Source organism: Lithobates pipiens, unplaced genomic scaffold, assembly GCF_037356315.1.
Source record: "Lithobates pipiens isolate NorthernLeopardFrog02 unplaced genomic scaffold, aLitPip1_a1.2 Scaffold_25, whole genome shotgun sequence".
Classification (NCBI taxonomy): domain Eukaryota; kingdom Metazoa; phylum Chordata; class Amphibia; order Anura; family Ranidae; genus Lithobates; species Lithobates pipiens.
The window spans coordinates 217,703,443-217,729,979 of NW_027507787.1; the positions used below are offsets into that span (position 1 = coordinate 217,703,443).

The 26,537-nt window shown below is 43.2% G+C and overlaps 1 protein-coding gene across 3 annotated transcripts in view; it reads right to left on the reverse strand.

Annotated features, from left to right (window-relative positions):
• The window catches only part of BNIP3 (BCL2 interacting protein 3), a 71,622-nt gene that overhangs the window by 22,254 nt on the left and 22,831 nt on the right, over positions 1 to 26,537 (reverse strand). For 2 of the 3 annotated variants that reach the window (XM_077455550.1, XM_077455549.1), the window contains 2 exons: positions 14,275 to 14,452; positions 9,891 to 9,975 (listed from right to left, as the gene is read on the reverse strand). In XM_077455550.1, the coding sequence (XP_077311676.1) occupies positions 9,891 to 9,975; positions 14,275 to 14,452 (263 nt within the window). Of the gene's footprint in view, positions 1 to 9,890; positions 9,976 to 14,274; positions 14,453 to 23,030; positions 23,074 to 26,537 lie in introns of those variants that run through there. The other variant, XM_077455551.1, reaches the window with a different exon arrangement.

The window sequence follows — 26,537 nt, forward strand, 5'->3', positions numbered from 1 at the left end:
GACTGCCGGGCACCCGCGAGTGTGTAAAACACAAATCCCGGTTCTCTCGCACTCTTGTGCACCAATCTCTCTCCTCCCCTAGTCAGTCCCACCCCCCTCCCCCACACAGTTAAAACACACTTAGGGAACACAGTTAACCCCCTTGATCGCCCCCTAGTGTTAACCCCTTCCCTGCCAGAGACATTTATACAGTAATCAGTGCATTTTATATCAGCGCTGTATAATTGTCAATGGTCCCAAAAATGTGTCAAAAGTGTCCAATTTGTCCGCCGCGATATCGCAGTCCTGATAACAATCGCAGCTCACCACCACTATTATAACAACTACTATAAAAAAAGAAAAATAATAATAATAATAATAATAATAATAATAATAATAATAATAATAAAAATGCCATAAAGCTATCCCTTATTTTGTAGACGCTATAACTTTTGCGCAAACCAATCAATATAAGCTTATTGCAATTTTTTTTACTAAAAATATGTAGAAGCATACATAGTGGCCTAAACCGAAGAAAAAATGGCTTTGAAAAAAAAAAAAAAATAATAATAATATTTGGGATATTATAGCAAAAAGTAAAAGATAATTGTTTTTTTTTTCAAAATGGTTGCTCTTTTGTTTATAGCACAAAAAATAAAAACCGCAGAGGTGATCAAATACCACCAAAACAAAGCTCTATTTTTGGGGAGGGAAAGGATGTAAATTTTGCTTGGGTACAGTGTGGCACGACCGCTCAATTGTCAGTTAAAACGACGCAATGCTGTATCGTAAAAAATGGCCTCGTCATTGAGCAGCCAAATCTTTCAGGGCTGAAGTGGTTAATCTATACAAAATCTCTGATTTGAATGGTGGAGGGATATATACATTTGCCAAAACATACATTTTTTGTATTGCTCTATAGAGAACAAACCAGACCAAATTCATCTATGCTAATCTGCCAGCAGGAGAAAACCACCCCACCCCCAACAAAAATGCTCACTCCTCTAGAATATGAGGAGTGAAAAAAATGATATTGACACCGACATTTCCTACCTCTAAATTGAGTTATGGTAGCCTTTGTTAGGTGCGTCTCCTGCAGGCAGAGCAGCCCCACTCTATGCATATCTGATTTAGAAAAAAAATGGTTCTCTTAACTGGGTCACCCAGCCCCCGGACATTCCAGGAGCTTATATTAAGCATTTTAAACTGCATTTAGAGAAGAAAAAATAAAAAAAAAAATAAAAAAAAAATAAAAGGGAAGGGGTTTTCCCTTCTCCCCTCTTAATTTCACTCCATATCTTACATCACTCATTTTCTTTTAAAGCGAGACTGAACTGTGTATAAATTCCATTTTAATGTGACATGGTTCTGTAATGCTATTAGATGTACTCCCATTATACTCTTATCCTTTCTATGCGATTGTTTTGTGACTTTACTCTCCACATACCCCCACTCAACCCCCCAAAATGTCACTTCCCTCAAAGCATCCCCACCATCTATCTAGGCTTATTCTGGGGGCTTTTGTTGTGACAGTTCCATACAACCCAAGTGATACCCATAAAAAAAAGGGGGGGGGGGGGGGGGAAGAACCTGTAACAAAAAACACCTTAAAAAAAAAAAAACCCCACTCATTCATTATTCACTTCATCCTAAGTGCGACTCCCTGCTCCATCTTCCTTAAGCGTTTTAAACTTTCATTAATCAACTATGAAATCGAAATGTTATTTTCGTATTGATACCAATTTTCAATTTGCCTGCAGTTTCTTCTTGTTGTCTTCCAGCCACATTGCTGCCCCAGCTGGTGCATCAAAAAACTGGGTTGCCCCCAGGGATGTTACCCATAATCGTGCTAGGTACAACAAAGCATATGTAACTTTACACTGTTGTAAACTATGATGAACCCCTGTCCTCAAACAGGTCTCTGTCCGCTGTCTATGCTTCCTCCATCCAGAGCCTGAAGGAAAGAGGCTAGCATTCAGTCCTCGACAAAAGCCCCCTTCCCAGCTAGGTCTGTCTCATAAAACTACGTTCGATTTCTGTGAACTTAGCCCTACGCTTCTGCAACGCTGGTTAAAAGTCTGGCTACATAGAAATTCTTACTCCATTATAAAAGGATATTTTCACATTTCTCTAGCTTTTTGGAGTACGGCGACTTTATCCTTATAAAATGAAAAGCTTCAAGAGTAGTGACCTGGGATAGCCTCCTGGTGGTGATGGTCTAAAAAAAAAAAAAAAAAAAAAAAAAAAAAAAAGGGGGACTCCATGTGCTCTTTCAATTAAAAAAATAAGTGGTGAAAAAGTATCTTTTTTCCAAAGATTTCTCTGAGCCATTTATTCAGGAACGCTATGGAATTGGAGTCCTCGCTCAGCTTGGGGAGGCCCAACACCCTCACATTATGCCTGCGCAGTCTATTTTCCATATCGTCCATTTTTGACGCATGCATATCCATTTGCTCTCATAATTTTAAAGAGGAAGTAAACCCTGATGGGTTTACTTCCCCTTTTATTCCCTGCAAAGGCAAAGCATAATGGACTACTATGCATCGCATAGTAGCCCATTATGTGTCACTTACCTGACACAGGAGCCAGCGAAGTCGCCGCTGTCCCCTGTAGTCCGCCGCATCCATCTTGCTGGTGGCGTCTCGCAGCTCCGCCGCTGTCATTCGGCGAAGCCGCAATGACGTCACTCCTGCGCACGGGAGTCGACACTCGCGGCAGCTCCATTCTTGGAAATGCCTCGCTCAGTGCGCCTGCGCGCCGCTGTTTACGGCGCATGCGCTGTAGACAGCGGTGCCCGTTTTCGGTCAAATATCTCCTAAACCATATAGGTTTAGGAGATATTGCTTGGACCTACAGGCAAGCCTTAATCTAGGCTTACCTGTAGGTCAAAGTGGTTTGTAAGGGTTTACAACCACTTTAAGCTCTTGTTTTATCAGGTGCAGATTGTCCTCCACTGGAGCTAAGCCTTCCCTCTAAAGCTGTTGGCCTTTCACATATCTTTGTAAATCATGGCTCACTAAAGATAACTCTTCCTTAATGCACTTAAATTAATCACATAGTTCACAACTTCACATAGAGAAAAATTTACAGGCGCTGACTGCCTGCAGGACTTCTTTCAGTGTCGGTTCTCCCTCTGATGATGGTCCTGCTTCAGAAGATGGCTAAGGCTCAAGGATTTCCCCCTCTGTCATCCTGTTGCTTGCAGGTTTTATCCCTGATGCCGCCGTTATCGGTCCTTGGCCGTTTCTGGCTTGCGGCTGCTGCCTCCCCTTTGTTGGTGTCTGAACAGGGGTATGAGCAAACTGCTCCAGCGTAGCCACTGCCACCTGGTTCCATTTGTCTCTGGCTGCACGCTGTGATTGTATGCCCACATTCTCCTGGTGCACTGACTTCTCTCCCCTTTTTCGTGTCATGGCAGGTATAGTGGGGATGCAAAGCCTGGCATGCGCCCAGCTCTCCAGTTCTCACCTTCAGTGATTCGCTCGCTCCACTTCTGAAATTTGTGCTAGAGAGCCACCGCAGGCTGTAGAAGTCGGGACGGTCCTGCACCTGACGCTCTGGATCTCGCGAGAGTACTCGCGGATATTCACGGGGATGTTCAGCGGTATCTCTCCCCACTATAAGCCCACGCTAAGGAGCTGCCACCTCCGCTCACTTCCAGCAGCAGCCGTCTATCATGGGGCAAAGCTGAAAGGTACCTCAGAGCCAGAGCAGGGAGTTAGCCCGCACACATCCGGTCAAGCCCCCGTGTATATGCATTAACCTCTTTCTTTTTTATTTTTACTTCCCTCTACCTACAATATTTCAGCTTGTTGTTCAATTGAGTTGTACAGTTTATAGGTCACAATAAAAAAAAAAAAGTGGTAAAAGTTCTGAAATTATTTATTTAATCGGTCTCATTTTTTTTACATCCCAGAAACCTGACATTTTACCAGGGGTGTGTAGACTTTTTATATCCACTGTAGGTACCAAGCAACCATGTAGAAATGTTTGCTTGGTGCCTATATAACAGGGGTCTCCAAACTCTAAACAAAAGGGTCTGTTTACTGTCCTTCAGACTCAGAGGCAAAGAGCCACATCCAGCCCTAGGGCTGCAGTTTGGAGACTTCTATATAAAGTCCTATTCAATGCTTGCATGCGATAAATGATCCTATGATCATCAGCTCCATCTAGAGGCCAGAATGCAGTATAGTTCTCTGAAATACCGCAATGAACATATAACCACGTTTTGGGTACTAGATGGGGCCGACAATCATAAAACGTAATCCATTACAGAAAATAAAGGGGAAAAAAGAAATCCAGCCAGCACAATTGTGTATGACATTCATTGAACATATTTTTTTTTTTTTGGGGGGGGGGGGGGGGGGACTCTCCCTGGCAGGGACACAGACAGCAAAAAAATAAATAAGTAAATAAAAAAGAAGGACGATAGGTGTTCTAATCCCTCTCCACTCTATCCAAAATTTAAAAATAAATCAAAAAAAAAAAAAAAAATTGCCTTTAGTTATACTTTAGGACACAAATTCCTTTCCTTGATATAGACTGCCGTAAAGCTCCACAAGCTCCACCCACCCACATAACTCAGGGTTCTGTGAATGGGAGAACTACAACTACCGTCAGCTGCTTGTAGTTCTCAATGAATTACCAGGGTGCTGGTAAGTGCTCTTGGTAGTTAACTGATGCGTCCTGTCATTCAGTAACTGCCTGCCTGTACGAGGTATGAGCAGACATCTACACTGACAGTCTGCAGAAGCCTGAGATTGCACCCATGTTCTGCTGGCATCACTAAATGGCAGACCACGTTCCACATCTGGATTGAGTCACTGTCCCACCTGGACCGCCACGTTCCTGCCATGTAGGAACCGGTTCTCCCCCTCAGCCGTCATCACCAGGGTGGAGGACAAGAATGTAAAGGAGTGGTGGGGGGTGGGGGATAGTGTATATATTACTCCAACTGGAAAATTCTTAACCGACAGTTCATATAGGAGATTATCAGATGTATGGGAATTCCACCTTCAAAGTGGAAGTGGAGGAAAACTGTCGTGACAAGTCATCAGCCCTTACATTCTTAGTAAGAATGAGACAATGTAATTAAAGCTCGACAAGAAAAGAGCCCATCGCGCCCTTCTGGGAGAGGGTCGCTTAGCCTCAGACAAGAATGTAAGATTCTTATGGTCAGTAAGAATAAGAACAGGCACAGTGGTACCTTCAAGGAGATGCCTCCATTCTTTCAGGGCTAAAATGATCGCCAACAGCACTCTGTCACCAATCTCATAATTGCACTCAGCAGGTGACTATTTCTTGGAAAAGTAGCCACACGGATGCATAGCGCTCTCAGAGTTAGGACGTCGAGGCAGAAGGGCGCCAACTCCCGTCTCAGAAGCATCAACTTCTAGGATAAAAGGCAACGTAGGATCAGGATGTGCCAACACAGGAGCAGAAACAAAGGCAGCCTTGACAGTCTCAAAGGCCTTAATGAACTCTGTGGGTTACCGTCCTTTCTGGTCATATCAGTCAGGGGCTTGACCAGAGACGAGAAGTTACGAATAAACTTCCGATAGTAGTTGGCAAAACCCAGGAAATGCTGCAGAGGACGTAAACCCACGGGTCGAGGCCACTGTAGGACTGGCGAAAGTTTCTCTCATTGAAAAACCAGCAGTGGAAATGACATAGCCCAGGAATATAACCTGTTCACGATGGAACTCGCACTTCTCCAGTTTACAATAGAGATGGTTCTCTCTTCGTTTCTGAAGCACACGATAGGCATCTGTGTGGTGGCTCTCCAGGGACTTGGAAAATATGAGGTTATCATCGAGATAAACCACCACACATAACTGCAACAGGAGGACATAGTTAAGAAATTCGGGGGCGTTACAAAGGCCAAAAGGCATTACCAGGTATTCATAATGGCCTGTTCTGGTATTAAATGCAGCTTTCCACTCATCGCCCTCCTTAATGCGCATGAGATTGTATGCCCCTCTCAAGTCAAGCTTCGTGAAAACCGTTGCTCCCTTGAGGCGGTCAAATAACTAATCAATGGAATCGGTGGGCATTCTTAATCGTGACACGATTGAGACCCCTATGATCTATACAATCTCAGTTCACCGCTCTTCTTCACAAAGAAGAAACCAGCACCAGCAGGAGATGAGGATTTGCGGATGAAACCTCGACAAAGTGCGTCAGCACCATACTCCTCCATGGCCTTATCCTCCAAGACCGACACAGGGTAAACCCGGCCATGAGGAGGTATGGAACCAGGTTGAAGATCAATTGCGCAATCATAAGACCGGTGTGGAGGCAAACTACCGGCTTGACCTTTATCAAAGACATCGCTAAAATCACGGTACTCCTCCAGCAGGGAGGGGAGTGAAGAGGTGAACAGGACCTTTGATACCTTCAGGAAGCATGTCTCACTGCATTGTGGTGACCAGGAGAGAACCTCAGCACGGAGCCAATCAAAAGAGGGATTGTGCTTCTAACCAATAACTAGCGGAAACCTGGGTGAGGAAATAACTTGGAATTGGATTATCTCATGGTGAAGAGCCCCTACGGCCATGGACAACAGAACCGTCTCATGAGTCACATGGGCAGGCTGTAAAGGTCTCCCGTCAAGAGCCTCAATGGCAAGTGGAGTGTCACGCAGCTGCAGCGGAATCGAGTGCTGCGAAACAAATGCAGCATCAATGAACAGGCCTGCAGCCCCGGGGTCGATTAGAGCCTGTATCTTGATGGACAACTCAGCCCAAGAAAGGGTGACCGAAACTAGGGGCTTATCCTTCTGGATAACTGGGGATGAAACAACACCACCTAAGGTCTGTCCATGACAGGACCTCAAGGTTCGGGCGTTCCCTGGACGGGTAGGACAAGACTTCAAAAAGTGACCTGCCTGTCCACAATAAAGGCACAACATCTCCCTCCTTCTAAAGCAGGGATATGCAATTAGCGGACATCCAAGCTGTTGCAAAACTACAAGTCCCATCATGCTCTGCCTCTGGTTGTCATGCTTGTGGCTGTCAAAGTCTTGCTATGCCTCGTGGGACTTGTAGTTCTGCAACAGCTGGAGGTCCGCTAATTGCATATCCCTGTCCTAAAGGCTCTCTCATCCACAGAGACATGTGAAGGCCAGGTGCATGGGTTCATCTTCACTGACTGACTCGGTACAAGGAGGCATGGAAGGTGAGGGAGGCATGGGTGCGACTACAAAGCTCGGAGGCAAACATACAGGAGGCTTCCGCTAGCGCTCCTTAAGAGAAAGTCTCTGAGTCTGGAGTCAATGAGGATGGCAAACGAGATCAAGCTCTCCAGTTCAGTGGGTATATCTCGGGCTGCTATCTCATCCTTAATGGAATCTGAGAGACCATGGTAAAAAGCAGCCACGAGGGCCTCATTGTTGCAAGCAACCTCTGCTGCCAGAGTACGGCATTCAATGGCATAGTCGGCAACAGTTCTCGTACTCTGATGGACATGAGGCACTTGGCACCAGAAGCGGAGCGTGCGGGAACGTCAAATACCCTTTTAAAAGGAGGCCACAAACTGAGGGTAACTCAAGACAACAGGTTTTTGTGTCTCCCATAGAGGGTTAGCCCAGGCCAAGGCTCTCTCAGAAAGCAAAGATATCACGAAACCTACTTGCTTCTGTCCGTGGGAAACGCCTGGGGCAGCATCTCCAAGTACATCTCAACCGGATTGAGAAACCCTCTGCATTGAACTGGATCACCCCCAAAATCGCTGGGGAAGCGGAGCAGAACCAGACATACCACTTATAGAGGTAATACTCAAGGCGGGTGCCTGCACAGACTGGCGCAGCAGCAGGGACGGCCTGCAACACAGATTGTACTGGAGCAGCCACCGTGGGGGATTCCAGGTGAGCTGTGCGACTCAGGAGCGTTTGTAACCCCATGGGAAACTGATCCATGCGGTGATCTTGCTCATCCAATCTGGAAAAAATATTACCAACAAGTGGATTGACTGTATCTTCTGAATTCATGGCCATTGCCTACTGTTGGAAACCATGAATCAGACCGAGACAGAAGTACAATTAAATCACTTGTTTATTAAACAAAAATAAAAAAGGTAAATAGAAAAAGCATAGTCAAAGCATAGCCAGAGTCCAGTAACTGGACAGAGTAGTCAGCCAGGCCAGAGTTCAATAACCAGATCGGGTAATCAGCCAGGCCAGAAATCAGGGATCCAAGTAGAGCAACAGCAAGCAGGATAAGGAGCCAGAAGGGATGTCAGAAAGCCAGTCTTTAAACCGAACCGCAGGAGATGGTTTCTTGTGATGTGACAAAAGCGAAGGCAGAGCTGAAGTGAGCTGGGCAGCTTTAAGTAGGCAGGTCAGACGAGCATGATCAGGAACAGCTGGTAACTGTGGAGAGAGATGAGAGCTGGCAATTAGCCGACAGCTGAGCAGTCAGCCCACAGAAGGAAGGGCTAGCACCCAAAAATCGCCCCTTCTAGCACAAATCCCCTTCTCCCATCCTTCTTCGCAACACAAATCCTACCCAAACCACCACTCCTAGCACACCTCCCAAATTTGCCCACCTAAAACAGTTCTTACCTCCTGCCGCCACCCCCCCCCCCAGACTCCCCTTCTCAACACAAATCCCCCTCCCTCCCCCCAGCCTCCTTGTGGTGCCCTCCTTTCTCACATATCACAGTGCGCAGGGCAGCTGCCCCTCCTGCCCACCCCTTGTCCCGGCCCTGGTTGCAGGAAATATAATCGCTTGATGTGGGAATGCCTCCCACATTCTGCTCTGCCGGTGGGGGAGCACAGGCAGCCATTCTGGGTCAGAAGAACACAATGATTACTGCTAGCAGCTGTAGCTGCTGGCAATGACCAAATAAAAATCTGACAGGCTGGTTGTACCCAAGTCGATCGATGGATCAATTTGGGTACAATCAGCCTGCCTGTAAATGGATCAAAATTTAAAATTTGGCCAGTCCCTGCTGAACCAAGTTCCTGACTTTTAATGTGCAACAACATCACCTGTGTACTAGCGTGCCCAGATCCTAACAGGCCAGACAGGAGCAGGCCAATTCTGACATCAAATGTACCATTCTTTAATGCGATCTTCAAACACTCGCTACAATGGTTTCCTGCAAGCCAACCCTCAATAATGTCCCTGTATATCTGATTTCCTGTACATTAGTGTGCAGTGCTTAGCGGACTCCATACTATGCACTTAACACATTTATTTTTCATGTTTAACAGTTAAGAGGTTTAACAACATTATATCAATGTTAGTCTTTGCATTAGCAAGGTAAAAGATAAGAACGTAAAGATTTATAGCTGCAGGCCATATGGGGCCAAGATTAGTCAGCAAAGGTGAGGCCAGTGAATAGCTCCAGCCAGCTGCTTGTGACACCTGTTTTTCTAGAACGTTATTTGCACAGTGGCTGCAACAAACTAGCTTTATGCAAGAGGAGCTACAAACGCCGGACTCCAATTTATGGGTTTGTGTGGGCTACGTAAAGTCAGCAAACAATAAATGGACAAACATAGATACTCTCATCCAACCAGCGGGTGGAATAGTGCCCCATCGTTGGGGGCCAGCCGGTGGAATAGTGCCCCATCGTTGGGGGCCAGCCGGTGGAATAGTGCCCCATCGTTGGGGGCCAGCCGGTGGAATAGTGCCCCATCGTTGGGGTCAATTGAAGGTATTGTGCCCTTTTAATAGTGCTCCATTGATGGGGTTAGTAGATGGAATGGTGCCACAAGGGTCAGATAAAGGCAAGCAAAGGGTCGCATCTGACCCCAGGGCTACAGTTTGCAGACCACTGCTATAAATGAATGATGCTTGTTTATCATAGTTCATTTGAAACTTTGTTATAGACTAAGACAATTTTGAAAGTTAGACTCTTTGTCACTCCGAGTATATAAAAAAAGTCTATCAATTCACTTGGATTACCTGGGAGCTGCTTTTTTCTTTGCTGCCCTGGGTTTCACTGTCGCTTAGTCTCTGGATGCTCTGGGGGGTCTGAGATCGAGGAGGGCTTGGAAAGGCAAGACAAAGAAGAAACAGATTAGATCAGTAAAATCAATTTTAAGATTATGCAGCTTTGGAAGTAGTTGCTTTTTTGGCAGCCTTCTGTACCAATCCCCATATTAGCCTTATGCCCACACAGCTGCTTGCCAAAATGCTCCTGGCTGGGACCACACACACACACACACACACACACACACACACACACACACACACACAAATTATTCATTCCTATAAAAGTATAATCCATGTTTTTCAGTGTCTGCATTATATACACACACAGGGCTGCTGAAAGAAATCACAGGTACAGACTACCTGACAGCCACCCCACCCCCCGAAAACATCAAATATTTTTACTAAAATGTAACACCCGCGATGCTTTGCAGCCATGGCATAAATTATACCCCCGTCAAACAAGACCCATTCAAGTGAATTGCAGCACAGAGGCAATAACTGCACCTCCACAGTGAGCGATCGGTACTGATCGCTCACTGTGTTCATTCAGCTGCCGGAGGGAGAGGAGAGAAACCAGCAAGAAGGGGAAAGGGGCACATAGGGGAACCAGACAGCAGGGAGAAGGGGTTATAGATACTAGATCCAATCTTTTCGCAGTGCAGCCGTAGAAAGAAAAAGTAAAGTAGAAGCCAGCAGCACTGCACAAGAGTCACAAGCGTCAGCAATAAGGCAGTACTGCTTGCCCTCCTGCTTGGCAGGTGCTTGGGCCCCCCCTTTTTAACTGATGAAGCCTGGGCCCAGTACAGGGGGGCTGGCTGTACTGCCTTAATATCAGCCCTGTATATACATACACACAACAGGGCCGATTTACTAAAACTGGAGAGTGCAAAATCTGGTATAGCTGTGCATGTTAGCCAATCAGCTTCTAACTTCAGCTTGTTCGATTAACAACAAAACCTGGAAACTGATTGGTTTCTATGCAGAGCTGCACCAGATTTTGCACTCTAGTTTTAGTAAAATGAACCCCACTGTGACTTTGTGATGAGCACTCCTGCCTTGCAGTACTAGGATTCTCGGTTGAATCCTAACCAGGACACTACCTGCATGGAATTTACATGTTCTACCTGTGCTTGTGTGGGTTTCCTCTAGGTACTCCGTTTTCCTTCCGAATTTCAAAGACTTTGGGGGTTATTTACGAAAGGTAAATCCACTTTACACTGCAAGTGCACTTGGAAGTGCAGTCGCTCTAAATCTAAGAGGTAGATCCGAAATGAGTGGAGTGAAATGAGTGGAAGCTCTGCTGATTTTATCATCCAATCATGTGCAAGATAAAATGCTGTTTTTTCATTTTCTTTGCATATCCCCCTTGGATATACAGTGAATTTACGTCCAAGTGCACTTTTAAGTACATTTGCAGTGCAACGTGGATTTGCCTTTAGTATATAACCCGCTTTGTCTTTGTAGGTTAAATTGGCTTCAGTCTTAATTTTCCCTAGTATGTATATTTATGTAAGCTCCTTGAGGGCAGGGACTGATGTGAATGTACATAATGTGAAGCTCTGTGTAAGTTGTTGGCACTGTATATAACTGTAATAAATACATACACTGTATATGTATACACACATTCATGGCAAAAGATTCCCAGAGCAATATGGGTTAGCTAAGGAGACAGCAGAGCACTTTTGAGACGTCAGTATATGACGAAACGCGCGTAGGGAGGTTGACGTGCTGACGTCATCGCGCCTATCTAGTGGACAGGTGTTCGCAAGGCTGTTTCTCTATGATCGTTATTTCCACTTTCCTGTAAGTGCAATTTTATTGGGTTTTAAATAAACCTTTGTTACGTTTTACATTATGGAGAGTCTTCTTGCTTTTCTGGGTAACGTCTGAGCCATCATCCTGGTGGTTGATGCTCGAGTCCCCCAGGTCGCTTTGGTGTCCCCATTCCAGTTGCCCTTCCTGTGGATATCCAACATATCCCCGAATAGAGGCCCTGGCTGGGTAATTTAACCGCAGGCCTGCTAACGCTTGCCTTTTGGTAAAGCGTGCATTTTTACGTGGTCTTCGAGAGGTGCATTTTACAAGAACATACACTGATGCTGTTGATTTTTAATTTTTTTTTTTAAATGGACTGTTAATCAAATTTTACGTGTTTTGTGTTGTAGTTCACCTACTTTCATTGTGGGGATTAGTCCTTTTTGGATTTTGTTTCATTTGCTTTTTAGCGCCATCACATTGAACTCTATTTGTATTTGTGTGCATCTCACAATTTTGATAGCCGCTTTATTTTATTTTATATTATTCTTTATTTAGAGTTAGTTGTTTGGTTGAGTGCAGTAATCTTTCATTTTCTTCCACCTTTGAGATGAGAGTCATCTTACAGGCTGAAGCACGCATGCAAGGACAGAACTGTCTGATAAGGGATGAATCTCTCCTATGATAAGCCATTCCTTTGCGAGTTCTGTAAACATGTTTTTCCAAGAGGCTGAGAAGACAACACCATCAAGCAAAGAGCTCTGCTGATTGTTAAAAAGAATGCTAATATGCAATATTTCATAATCCCCAGACTAAATTTTTTTTTCTTGGTCCATATTAAATAGAAGATAATATGTACAAAATCACTGCACATTCCCTTTGAATTTCAAAAATAGAAAGAAGCTCAGCAACAGAGTATTCTGTACCTTATGGAATGGGTGCAGCCGAAGGCCCTGGGACATTTTCTAGAGGCCTTTGTGTATGTTGACACACGTTCCTGGTTTATGTACAATATGGGAAAATACAGGCTGTGTGCACTTGCCAAGGCATACAAAACTTTCCAGTTGTAAATATTTGACAAACCTACCACTCTGGGTATCTGAAACCTTATTCAATAAATAATTACAAGGAGCAACAATCTAAATGCAATGTGCAGGACCCACAGCATCCAATCAGAATCCACCTTGCACTGGTGGTGACCTTCGTAAAGTGAATTTTGAGTTTTTTTACACTAGTACATAAGCCTGAAAAGTTTCCATATCCTTCCAAATGGAAAGTCGCAGTCTAGGAACTATGGTAATTAAAGTAGAATGTTACTCAAAAAGTAAAGTCCCACTGGTTTGCTTCCTCAACCCCAGCCGTGTAACTGAGTTATAGGCGTTTTGGGGAGCAGCAAGTATTCATTTTTATTGGTACTGTGATGGAACACTGGGCACCCAGCTTGGGTGCCTCCGTCAAGATATAGCTTCCTCCATTCTTGAACCAGGTATTATAGCTGAATATTGCACCCAAGAACTAGACAACACTAGCTTATTATTATACAGGATTTATACAGCACCAACAGTTTACGCAGCACTTTGCTTGGGTGAAAACTAGAACTGACTATATATACACACCCCACAAAATCGGGTAAGAGCCTGGTCACATTACTCTAAACAATACAACTGTAAACAGTAATATTAGCACATCTAAGGAACAGCCAACAAACAAAAAGGGACAAAACAGTAATCTAATTAAATGGTAAGCTAATTAACAACTAGTTATCTAGACAAGCCTAGGTGACCCATTTGGCACCAGTTTCCCAGTAAGAAGACCTAGGGCTGGCCAAATCTCTAAAAGGATTGCCAATGGGAATTTACACCTAGGAGGCACAGAATGGGGAAAGGATACCATGAGAGAAACTCATGGTATCCTTTACTTTACTAAGACACCTTAGTAAACAGCTTATAGCAGGAGACCCCAGCATAAGGTTGTTTTGAGCTTATTATATTAACATCTGTGCTGAGTCTCTCGGTCTAGGAGGGGGTGTGAAGCAGTCATTGCTGGTTTGGGCACAAAGGCACCAAATCTGTATCCAGGTCCTTGTTTTTCAGAGTCTGTGTGTTTCAGGGAGACATGGACCTGAATCAAGACCACTCCAAGGGTTCCCCAGGCACACACCTCCCAAGAATAGAGCCCCCTCCAAAGCCAGGGCCCATAGTCAGTATGCAAGAGGCTAACCTGCAGTCCCCTCCAAAAGCCCCTGTCCTGGTTGGGTCTGCCACAGGTACCCACTTTCACACTCCTCACCAAAGTAAGGATGACTCCACTTGTCCTGCCCCCTCCTCTCCTGTAGCCTCCTGGGATATGTTACATATCCCAGGAAGCTGAAGGACCATTCATTCAGGAAGCGCCAAGTGAGCTCAGGCATGTGCAAAGGGGAGAAAGTTGTGGTTTCTCAGGAAGCCACAGCCGGCTTCCATATCCAAAATGGCAGTGCTGAGGACCCACAGTGGTAAGAAGAACTGGCTGGGAGAAGACTGTGCTGGACTTTTAGAAGTCAGCAGCTGCAGCACTTGTAGCTGCTGGCCTAAATACATTTAATAATATATATATATACCTGTCACAGCGTGAACTCTCTCTAGAGCTGCTTCGTCCAGACTCATGCTGGGCATCCAGAAGTATTTTTTCCATGTCACCATTATGAATGGAGAGTGAAGCTGGTACTTGCTCTTGGCCCACTAATGGTGGTACTCCACCATGACCATTGTTGCTGAAATGCAGCTCTACCCAGGAACCTACGAGTAGAAAGATAAAATAGAATTAGTTTAAAAAAAAAAAAAGGAAGACTTAAAAAAAATAAAATAAAATAAAAAAAACACACCACACACATATATCACGAATTGAAATTATAACAAAGAAATACAGTCTCATGTCTTTCACCATTGAATGTGCACAAGGTGTTTTGACAATTATGGTTGAATCAGAGTAAAAAGAAGTGTCCATATCACCGAACATTGATGAGCGTACTGTCTCCCGACTCACTGACCATCATTTACCCAAATTAACTTCCACATCATGTCCAACCATCATGTAAGGCCTATTGACACAAACACATTAAAGAGGAGGCCCGCCCACCCCACGAAAAATTAAAAGTCAGCAGCTACAAATACTTTAGCTGCTGACTTAAATATATGGACACTTACCTGTCCATGGAGCCCGCAATGTCAGCACCGCAGCCAATCTTGAGATCAGATGTCGGGTGCAGCCACCGCCATTGGCATTCCCTACCATGCATGCGCGAAGCACATCGTGCCTTCTAATTGGCCACGGCGGTGGAGGAGGAGGGGGGCCAAAACTTCAGAGAAACAGCGCAGTCTCCCGCAAGTGGGGAAGGGGACCTGTCAAAAACAAGTCTCCTCCATCATGAAAAGGTGACAAATGTGGCACTGGAGGTGGACGAAGAGATGAACAAGCGGAAGTTCCACTTTTGGATGAAACGCTGATTTAAGTGGAGATGCACTGAAATTTCGGTGGCCAAAACATAATGGGCTGAAAATTATGTTTTCTGCATTTTGCCAATAGAGAAAAAGGTGCCGTTAATGGTGCCGAAAATGCTTTTTGGTGTGTTTTTTCATAGATCACATGACTCAAAAAAGGCATAAAAGAAATGTAACACAGGTGCATTGATGCATTCTTGCTGCGTTTTTAATGAATTTCGAAGCGGAGGTGCTGGCCAAAAATGCAGCAAGAAAGATTTTGAACACCACAAAGGAAGCGCAATGGACCAGTGTGAAGACATAGAGGCGATTCAGTTCGCATTGTGCGCTATACAAGTATTTCATTCATTCATTCATTCATTCACATACATAGAATTGAAAGGGATGCATTTTTCTTGAGCTTTTCTTGCACTAATAAAATGTGCCAATAATAAATTCATAGTCATTTAAAAAAAAGTAAAATTATAGAATATATTATATATACGCACACACAAAAAGGTGAGTACACCCCCTCACATTTCTGTAAATATTTTATTCTATCTTTTTATATGACAACACTGAAGAAATGACACTTTGCTACAATGTAAAGTAGTGAGTGTACAGCTTGTATAGCAGTGTAAATTTGCTGCCCCCTCAAAATAACTCACACAGCCATTAATGTCTAAACCGCTGGCAACAAAAGTGAGTACACCCTTAAGTGAAAATGTCCAAATCGGGACCAATTAGCCATTTTCCCTCACTGGTGTCATGTGACTCGTTAGTGTTACAAGGTCTTATGCGTGAATGGGGAGTAGGTGTGTTCAATTTTGTGTTATTGCTCTCACTCTCTCATACTGGTCACTGGAGGTTCAACATGGCAACTCATGGCAAAGAACTCTGAGGAGCTGAAAAAAAAGAATTGTTACTCTACATAAAGATGGCCTAGGCCAGGGGTCTCCAAACTATGGCCCTCCAGTTGTTCAGGAACTACAATTCCCATCATGCCCAGTCATGTCTGAGTTTTACAATGCCTCATGGGACGTGTAGTTCCGCAACAGCTGGCTCGCCGTAGTTTGGAGATCCCTGGCCTAGGGTAAAAAAAGATTGCCAAGATCCTGAAACTGAGCTGCAGCACGGTGGCCAAGACCATACAGCAGTTTAACAGGACAGGTTCCACTCAGAACAGGCCTTGCTATGGTCGACCAAAGAAGTTGTGTGCACGTGCTCAGCATCATATCCACAGGTTGTCTTTGGGAAATAGATGTACGAGTGCTGCCAGCATTGCTGCAGAGGTTGAAGGGGGGGGGGGGGGGGTCAGCCTGTCAATGATCAGACCATGCGCCGCACACTGCATCAAATTGGTCTGCATGGCTGTTACCCCAGAAGGAAGCCTCTTCTAAAGATGATGCACAAGAAAGCCCGCAGTTTGCTGAAGACAAGCAGACTAAGGACATGGATTACTGGGACCATGTCCTGTGGTCCGATGAGACCAAGATAAACGTATTTGGTTCAGATGGTGTCAAGCGTGTGTGGTGGCAACCAGATGAGGAGCACAAAGAAAGTGTGTCTTGCCTACAGTCAAGTATGGTGGTGTCATGGTCTGGGGCTGTATGAGTGCTGCCGGCACTGAGGAGCTACAGTTCATTGAGGGAACCATGAAGGCCAACATGTACTGTGACATACTGAAGCAGAGCATGATCCCCTCCCTTCGGAGACTGGACCGCAGGGCAGTATTCCAACATAACGTCCCAAACACACCTCCAAGACAACCACTGCCTTGCTAAAGAAGCTGAGGGTAAAGGCGATGGACTGGCCAAGCATGTCTCCAGACCTAAACCCTATTGAGCATCTGTGTGGCATCCTCAAATGGAAGGTGGAGGAGCGCAAGGTCTCCAACATCCACCAGCTCTGTGATGTCGTCATGGAGGAGTGGAAGAGGACTCCAGTGGAAACCTGTGAAGCTCTGGTGAACTACATCCCCAAGAGGGTTAAGGCAGTGCTGGAAAATAATGGTGGCCACACAAAGTATTGACACTTTTGGGCCCAATTTGGACATTTTCACTTAGGGATGTACTCACTTTTTGTTGCCAGCAGTTTAGACATTAAATGGCTGTGTGTTGAGTTATTTTGAGGGGACGGCAAATTTACACTGTTATACAAGCTGTACACTCACTACTTTACATTGTAGCAAAGTGTCATTTCTTCAGTGTTGTCACATGAAAAGATAGAAGAAAATAATAAAAAAAAAAAAAAAAAGTGAGTACACCCCTCCACATTTTTTTTTTTTTTTTTAGCTTTTATAATTGAGGTCAGCTCATCTTTTTTTCTCCTCCTTTTCCTCTTCGTAGCGAATGTCCCATAACATATGGCACCTTGAGCAGCAAGGGACATTCGTCTGTTACTTGTTTGAGCAAAACAAGTGCAGCTAAATTATCAGTATAGCTGAGAATTATGAATAGGTCACTCCCATAGCACACAACACACATACAACTCCACTAATGGTAATGCCCACTAGCAGCATCTGGACTGCAATGGCGTCATCCCTGTAGTCTGGAAAACTACAGCGAGGTAGGTAAAGGACTGGGGAATAAAAAAAAAAAAAAAAAAAAAAAAAAAATCGGAAATGGCACAATTGGGAGCACAATTAAAGGCATTACTGGAGAGAGGAATTACAAAGCATCTAATCTATAGCCAAAGTTGAAACAACCAATACCTGCTTCTTGCTGCAGCAGATCAGTCCTACAGTGAGCTAATATGGGCTGATGGGCGAGTCTAGATCATGCCTCCACTGACCACAGCCAAATCTCCCATTACGATAAAAAAAAAAAAATAATAATAATAATAATAATAATAATATTTAAAAATAAAATAAAAAGAAAATACGTTTTTTTTGGTATAATTGAAATAAACTGGCTGGCAGAAATGGTGAGGGATGGTGCATATTTTTAGCACCGATCACTGTATTAGTGTCACTGGTCCCCAAAAAGTGTCAGAATGTTCGTCGCAATATCACAATCCCACTACTATTGTCGCTGAATGCTGCCATTACTTTAAAAAAAAAAAAAAGTAATAAAAATATCCCATAGTTTGTAGACACTATAACTTTTGCGCAAACCAACCAATCAATAGATGCTTCTTGGGATTTAACCAAAAATATGTAGAAAAAATAAAATAAAAAAAAGGAGAAGAAGAAGAAGGAGAAGGAGAAGGAGAAGGAGAAGGAGAAGGAGAAGGAGAAGGAGAAGGAGAAGGAGAAGGAGAAGGAGAAGGAGAAGGAGAAGGAGAAGGAGAAGGAGAAGGAGAAGGAGAAGGAGAAGGAGAAGGAGAAGGAGAAGGAGAAGGAGAAGAAGAAGCGTCACACGGCTGCACAATTTTCAGTAAACGTAACACAGTGCCATATCGCAAAAAAATAAAAAAATTTAAATAAAAAAAAAAAAAATGGCCTGTTCAAATCTTCCAGGGGTCAAGTATTTAACAGAAGTCTATGCAAGTCGCAACGAAATCAGGGGGGAAAATTTTTTAAAATAAAACAAACAAAAAAAAAAAAAAAAGTAGTGCAGGAACCTTTTTCATAATTGCTGCGACATGAGTCGCAAAGATATGAATGGTTCCATTGTCGGCAATGGGGTGTGACTTGTCATGCGATTTGACAGTTCCAAATTGTGCGAACGGGAACTAAAAATGGGGAATGAAACTCTGATAAAGCAAAGTGCAAACATTCGTGCTGAGCTTTACCATTTTGCTTTTGTTACATACAAATCTCACCTATGAGATAACGATTTAAAATCAGCAGATTTTGAAGGTTATTTTTTTAGGTAAATATTTGGGGCCCACGCTACATTACAGAACAGTCACAATTAAATAATTTGTCATAAATTATAATTTTTTAACACTGAAACCAAGAAAATAAAAATATTGTATAATAAACTTGTAATCAAGTCTCCTTTCTGTCCCCAGAAATACAATATATGATATCTTCTTAGGCTGCATTCACACTTGAGTGTAGCATCTTTGAGTGCTTTTCCGGCGATTTTGGCGTTTTTTTGGCTTTGGCGTTTTTAATAGAGAAAACATATCTGTTTCATCACTTGTTGCTAGGTATTTCAGCTTTTTATTTAAAAAAAAAAAAAAAAAAGCTAAAGATTTATATTTTTGCTAAAATTACTGCCTCATGTTGTGCCGGTAAGGTCCACCATGCTTTGATGGAGTTTGTAACTCATTCAATCCTTTTATACAATTAATCATTGTTGCCATAGTGGGGGTCTCTTCTTTCTAGGTTAGGATTAGGAGTTAGGGTTATTATTTTAATTGTTATTATTATTTAAAATAATAATAAATACAATGAAAAAAAATGTAAAATACACAAATAAAAAAAATCCTAAATTTAAAAAAAAATAAAATAAAAAAAATCATACTAAAAAGTAACAAATAAAAAATTAACCCTTAAAAAAAAAAAAAATATATAAAAAACACCCTAAGACAAAATAATTATTATTATATATGTATTTTTTAGTTTGAGTCTGGGTGTTTATTTTATTATTAATATAATATTTAAAGGTTAGAGTTTTTTTATTATTTATTAATGTATCATTACATTATTCCTATTTATGATGATTTTTAGTTAGTTGTGTATTTATTTTACATTTTATTTTTTACTTTTTTAATTTGTAGCAGAAAAAAAAGTTGCGCAGAAATGCGTAAATACGCATGAATGGCGACATGGAGTGGAGATGTGAACTATCTCCATAGAGAACAATTGATTTTTTTTTCTCCTTCTAGCAGATAATCGCTCCGGTGTGAATGGGGCCTTAGGGTTGACTACAAAGGCTAAAAGATTTAAAATGAGGAGATATCATAATCATCAAGGATGGATCCTCCTAATGATCTCCTAGCCCACGCAAGTTCAATTCAGAAAACTGGAGTTCCACTTTAAAGTTATTACAAAACAAAAAAGGAGGTTACGTAGGTTCAGATCTGAGGATAAACAATCACCAGATTTATTATTAACTCACTGACCGGTTACGGCATTTACCGGGAACAAAAAAGGAACACAGCACACGTCACAGCTCGGCATACCTTCGTACTAGCACGGTCCTCTTTCTATTCAATGTAAACTCTCTGTATTGTATGTGGAAATCAAATGACTGCAGTCACATGACTTTGTTTTCACCTTACTCTAACTGCAAGGGAACAAAAGTTCAGCTAAAAATAGCAATCCAACATGAGCTAAGCCGTTACTAGAAGCCAACCAACACATAAGCAGTCACCTAGGAGGAAATATTTAACCAGATCGTCAGCTAATTAGAGAGTAGAGTGACCATCTGATCACTTGGAGGAGTGAATAGAGGCATCTCACTGTCCGAAACATTGTCCTTAAAACGTGGTTGACTCACAAGTTTGTTTACGCCATGAAGGCACAGAATGTGCCAACTCCAGTACTTCATAGCGTACTCCATCGTTATGAAACAGCAGATGAAATGTATTTGATATTTATGCTGCGTTGATCGGGTCTGAATAATTTTACATTGCAGAGAATGCAATTGGAAAGACGGGGGGGAGGCAGGATGGTGAAACCTCCCTCACTAGCAAATATATTAAGCCAGTAGGTCATTTGGCTCCTTAGAGTTCACCCAGAACTGAATTTACCAACAATGCTTGCACGATTTCAAGCAAACCTTACTCTAGGACAGTGATTCTCAACCAGGGTTCCTCCAGAGGTTGTAGGGGTTCCTTCAGCATTGGGCCATTTCTGCCTCTTGGATAAGTTCCCACTGACACCATTGATCTTTTTAGATATCTGTAAGGAGATAATTCTCCCCAATGACCACAAGTGTAAGGACCATTCTTCCCACTGACCATCACACTAATGTATCATGAGTTGTAGATTTCTCATTTTTATCAGGGGTTCCCTGAGACCGGAGAACTATTTCAAGGGTTCCTCTGTGTTGAAAAGGTTGAGAAAGGCTGCTCTAGGAGCTTATCGTTCTAAAACTGACCTCTCACAACAGGCAGTAGGCAGCAGGCCCCACTAGTGACTTCAGTGCTCCCAGGAGCCCCCAAATCCCGAGCACGTGAAATATGCCGATACGGTCTTTCCTGTAGGTCTAAGCTAAAATGCAAACTCACTACATGCCACAAAGTACGGCAACCTGTGCAATGCCCTAATGACAGGTGTGGTGTAGAAAAGATTTAAAAAATAATTGTTCTCAAAAACAATTGCCGAACACAAGTAGCAGCCCCGAGTTCAACAAACTCAATACCTCTCCCACTAAACAATTTTCATCATAAATACTACACAACTTACTCGGTTTAGGAGCCCCTCTCCTTTTCTCCGAAACTGTAACTGTTCGTATTCCTGTTTTTGCCCTCCTTTCCACCACAACTGGCCCTGTTTTTAATCCTCCGCTCTTCTTTCCTTCTCAATTATCCCTCTTTTAGAACCCCTGTGCGACTGTTCTATACAACTGTCCCATCTTAGACCTGCTGTCCTCTCCCCAATTGTCATTTAGACCCTTGGCCCTCCTTTCCTCCACAAATACCCGGTCTTAGACCTGCTGTTCTCTCCCCAATGGTAATTTAGACCCCCAGTCCTTCTTTCCTCCACAAATATCCTGCCTTAGACCCGCTGTCCTCTTCCCACGGTCATTTAGACCCACAGTCTTTCTGCCACAAACATCCTGTCTTAGACCTGCTGTCCTTCTCTTCCCAATGGTCATTTAGACCCTTGGACCTTCTTTCCTCCACAAATATCCTCTCTTAGCCCTTGTACACACGGTCGGACATTCCGACAACCAAATCCGTCGGATTTTGTCCAATGAATTTTGTCCGAAACTGTTGCATACACAGTCGGACAAAGTTGTCAGAAAATCTGATCGTACTTAACATGACAACGTTATTTCGTTAGGACGGGACTACGTTCAGGCTAGTAGCCAATAGCTTTGGTCTAGGAATTTGATCTGAGCATGCGTGGCACTTTGTCCGATCGGAATTCTCTACACATGATCGGACAAAGTCCGATCGGATCATGTTGTCGGAAAATTTTATAGCCCAGCTGGAAAACTTGGTCCGTCGGATACTCCAACGGAAACAGTCCGATGGAACCCACACACAGTCGGATTATCCGACAACACGGTCCTATTGGACATTGTCCATTGGAATGTCCGACCGTGTGTACAAGGGCTTAGACCTGCTGTTCTCTCCCCAATGGTCATTTAGACCCTTGGCCCTTCTTTCCTCCACAAATATCCTGTCTTTGACCTGCTGTCCTTCTCTACCCAACGGTCATTTATTTAAACCCCAGTACTTCTTTCCCCCACAAATGTCCCGTCTTAAACCTGCTGTTCTCTCCTCCACAACTTGTTTTAGATCCTCTGTCCTTTTTCCTGCCATAAATGTCCCTCTTTTAGATCTTCTGTTTCCCCCACAATGGTCTCTCTTTTAGGCTCTGTCCTTCCTTCCTCCAAAACTCTCTCTGTTAGACTCTGTCCTCCTCCCTCCACAACGGTTTCTCTTTCAGACTCACTACCCTACTTTCTTCCACAACGTTGTCTTTTTTAAGGCCTTCAGTCCTTCTCTCCTCTTCTACTACTACTACTACTACTACTACTACTACTACTACTACTACTACAACAACAACTATTACTACAACTACTACTACAACTACTACAACTACTACTACAACTACTACAACTACTACAACTACTACAACTATCCTGCTTTTTGACCCGTTGTCCTTATTTCTTCCATAAGAATCTTGAACTGCTTATTTTCAAACAGCTCAAAACAAGAAAAAAAATTAATAAAATCTTTTCCTCCAAATGGTGCATCAATATGCAAGAATAATACTGATGTCAAACTAAAAGCAAACAGCTAAATACATAAAAGTAAGAGGTCTTACCTGTCAAAGAATTAATATTTTTGTCCATCTAGTCAGAGAAAATGAAATCAATCAAGGGAGGAGGACACCACGTTCTGTTACTGTAATAATCTGTACAAGGCATAGACTTGTGTCCTCTCTCCTCCCCCAGCCACCTACTCTGTTCTATCCTTCTGTCAGCATGTTTCTTTTCACCACATTTTAATGCAGAGCACTGGATTGTCTCCCAATCCTGCCCCTCCCCTCTTCAAACTTGAGCACTACTGTATATGGTATTGCAAAAGGCCAACACCAGTTTAACCACTTGCTTACTGGACACTTAAACCCCCTTCCTGCCCAGACCAATTTTCAGCTTTCGGTGCTCTCACAATTTGAATGACAATTACTCAGTCATGCAACACTGTACCCAAATGAATTTTTTGTCCTTTTTTTCCCACAAATAGAGCTTTCTTTTGGTGGTATTTGATCACCTCTGGGGTTTTTATTTTTTGCGCTATAAATGAAGAAAGACCGAAAATTAAAAAAAAAAAAAAAAAACGCATATTTCTTTGTTTCTGTGACAGAATTATGCAAATTATTAATTTTTCTTCATAAATTTTGGCCACAATTTATACTGCTACATATCTTTGGTAAAAATAACCCAAATTAGTGGATATTATTTGGTCTTTGTGAAAGAAAGAGAGTCTACAAGGTGTGGTGCGAATCGCACAAAATTGATCACATCTGATGTACTGGTGGACTATCTCGCTTCTTGTGACCCGAACAAGCCAGGAAAGTACAAATACCCCCAAATGACCCCTTTTTGGAAAGTAGACATTCCAAGGTATTTAGTAAGAGGCATGGTGAGCTTTTTGATGTTGTAATTTTTTTCCCCACAATTCTTTGCAAAATTAAGATTTTTCATTTTTTTTTTTTCTCCACAAAATTGTCATTGTAATAGGTTATTTCTCTCACATGACATGTGTATACCACAAATGACACCCCCAAAAAATTCTGCTACTCCTCCTGAGTATTACAATACCACATGTGTGGGACTTTTTCACAGCCTGGCCACATAGAGAGGCCCAACATGCAGGTAGCGCCATCATGTGTTCTAGTAACATAAATTACACATCTAACTTGTTGACTATTTATTACACTTTTGAAGCACCAGGACAATGACACGTGACACTGATGACAGATGGCACTAATATGTGGCACTGATGACAGATGGCACTAATATGTGGCACTGATACCTGCCACCGATGACAGATGGCACTAATACCTGCCACCGATGACAGATGGCACTAATACATGGCACCGATGACAGATGGCACTAATACATGGCACCGATGACGCGTGACCACTGATGACAGATGGCACTGATAAGTGGCATTGATGACAAATGGCACTGATAAGTGGCATTGATGACAAATGGCACTGACACGTGGCACTGATGACAGATGGCACTAATACGTGGCACTGATGACAGATGGCACTAATACGTGGCACTGATGACAGATGGCACTATGTGGCACTGATGACAGATGGCACTGACGACAGGTGGCACTGACAACAGGTGGCACTGGGGCGGATGGCACTGGGGCGGATGGCACTTTTTATTTTTACTTTTTAATTTTTTTACTAGAGGCAGAACGGCTGCCGCTGCAGCCGTTCGTCTCTCCCCTCTCACACTGTCTGTGTGAGGAGGGAGAGCGGCGCTGAGAGATGATCTCATATGTTTACATATGAGATCATCTCCCATTGGACATGCCGATCACGCTGTAAACGGCCGCTGTGATTGGCCGTTTACAGCGATCTGTGTTTGCCTGTCCCCGGGGGACACGGCGAACAGAGAACTTCCGCGATGCGCGCCCGGGGCGGCGCGCATTGCGGAAGTAAACATCAGGACGTCCAGGGATGACCACCCGGACGAACGCGCCTGCTCTACGGCCGTCATTCGGCTATAGGGCGGCGCGAGGTGGTTAACCACTTAAGGACCAAGCCTCTGAGATTTGGTGTTTACAAGTTAAAAGTTTTTTTTTTTTTTTTTGCTAGAAAATCACCTAGAACACCGAAACATTATATATTTTTTTCTAACACCCTAGAGAATAAAATAGCGGTTGTTGCAATACTTTTTGTCACACCGTATTTACGCAGCAGTCTTACAAGCGCACTTTTGGAAAAAAATTCACTTTTTTGAATGAAAAAAAAATTAAATAAGACAACGGTAAAGTTAGCCCAATTTTCTTTTTATATTGTGAAAGATAATGTTATGCCGACTAAATTGATTCCCAACATGTCACACTTCAAAGTTGCACCCGCTCGTGGAATAGCGAGAAACTTTTACCCTTAAAAATCTCCACGAGCGACATTTAAAAAAAAATTCTACAGGTTGCACGTTTTGAGTTACAGAAGAGATCTAGAATTATTGCTCTCGCTCTAATGATCGTGGTGATACCTCATATGTGTGGTTTGAACATAGTTTTCATATGCGGGCGCTTCTCACCTATGCGTTCTCTTCTGCATGCGAGCTTGGTGGGACGGGGCGCATTTAAAAAATAAATAAAAATAAAGTTTTTCTTACCTTTTATTTTAAATTTTTACACTGTTCTTTAAAAATTAAGCGGCGGAGGGCACCGGAGATCGGTGGGAGGGGCCCTCTCCCGCCGCCGATAAAAGTGATCTCTCGGCAAAATCTGCCACAGAGGCCACTTTTATCTTGAAGCGGACCGCCCGCTGAAGAAGAGGATACCGGGGTTATGGTAGCTAGCTGCTACAATAACAGTATTCCTTTTCAAAGTAGCGATGTAAAATGGCGGCGGGTGATCCGGAAGTGGTTAAATTCAGGTTATTGCACTAGCTGCATTTTACAAAATCCATCTTTCTGACCGTGTTTCAAGTTACACCCCTATTTAGGGTGTAGCATGAAACATGGTCACAGTCTGCAGCCCACACCAACATGCCACCCTTCTTCCATCCTGAATCCTGGGGTTCTTCTGCTCACAGCATCTTATCATTTCAATATTAACAGGGATCTGTAAAATAAATAATAAAAAAAAAAAAAAAAAAAGTTCCATCTGGCACCACAGAAGAGGGACTCAGTTCTCAATAGAGCACAAGTGTGGTGACATCACCAAACTTGTAGTTCTTTGATACTTTCTCCAGACCATAACTTAACTGACGAGCATGCGCTATATGTTTTCAAAGTTAATTCTCCTGAAACCACAGTTGGGTTTTGAGGCTAATTTTACTAAATTTGTGGTTTCAGTACCAGTCTGGCTGGGTTGCACTGGGTTCTCCTTGACCGTAGGTGTCGCGGTCACCGCCGGCAAGTGTGAGAACGCAGTATAGCTGGGTGTACTGAATGCCATATTTTCTTTCGAAACCAGCCCAGTGGGAGTGTTCTCCTGCTGTGCATTCTGGGAGGTGGTATTTAAAAGGTACTGACCTCACGTAGTCCGGGGGTTCCGGTCCAGAGAGGTTTTTCGGTTTGTTTGGTTCTGGTCCTTCTGACCAGCCCCCATGGCCCTCCTGGCCTGGGGTGCG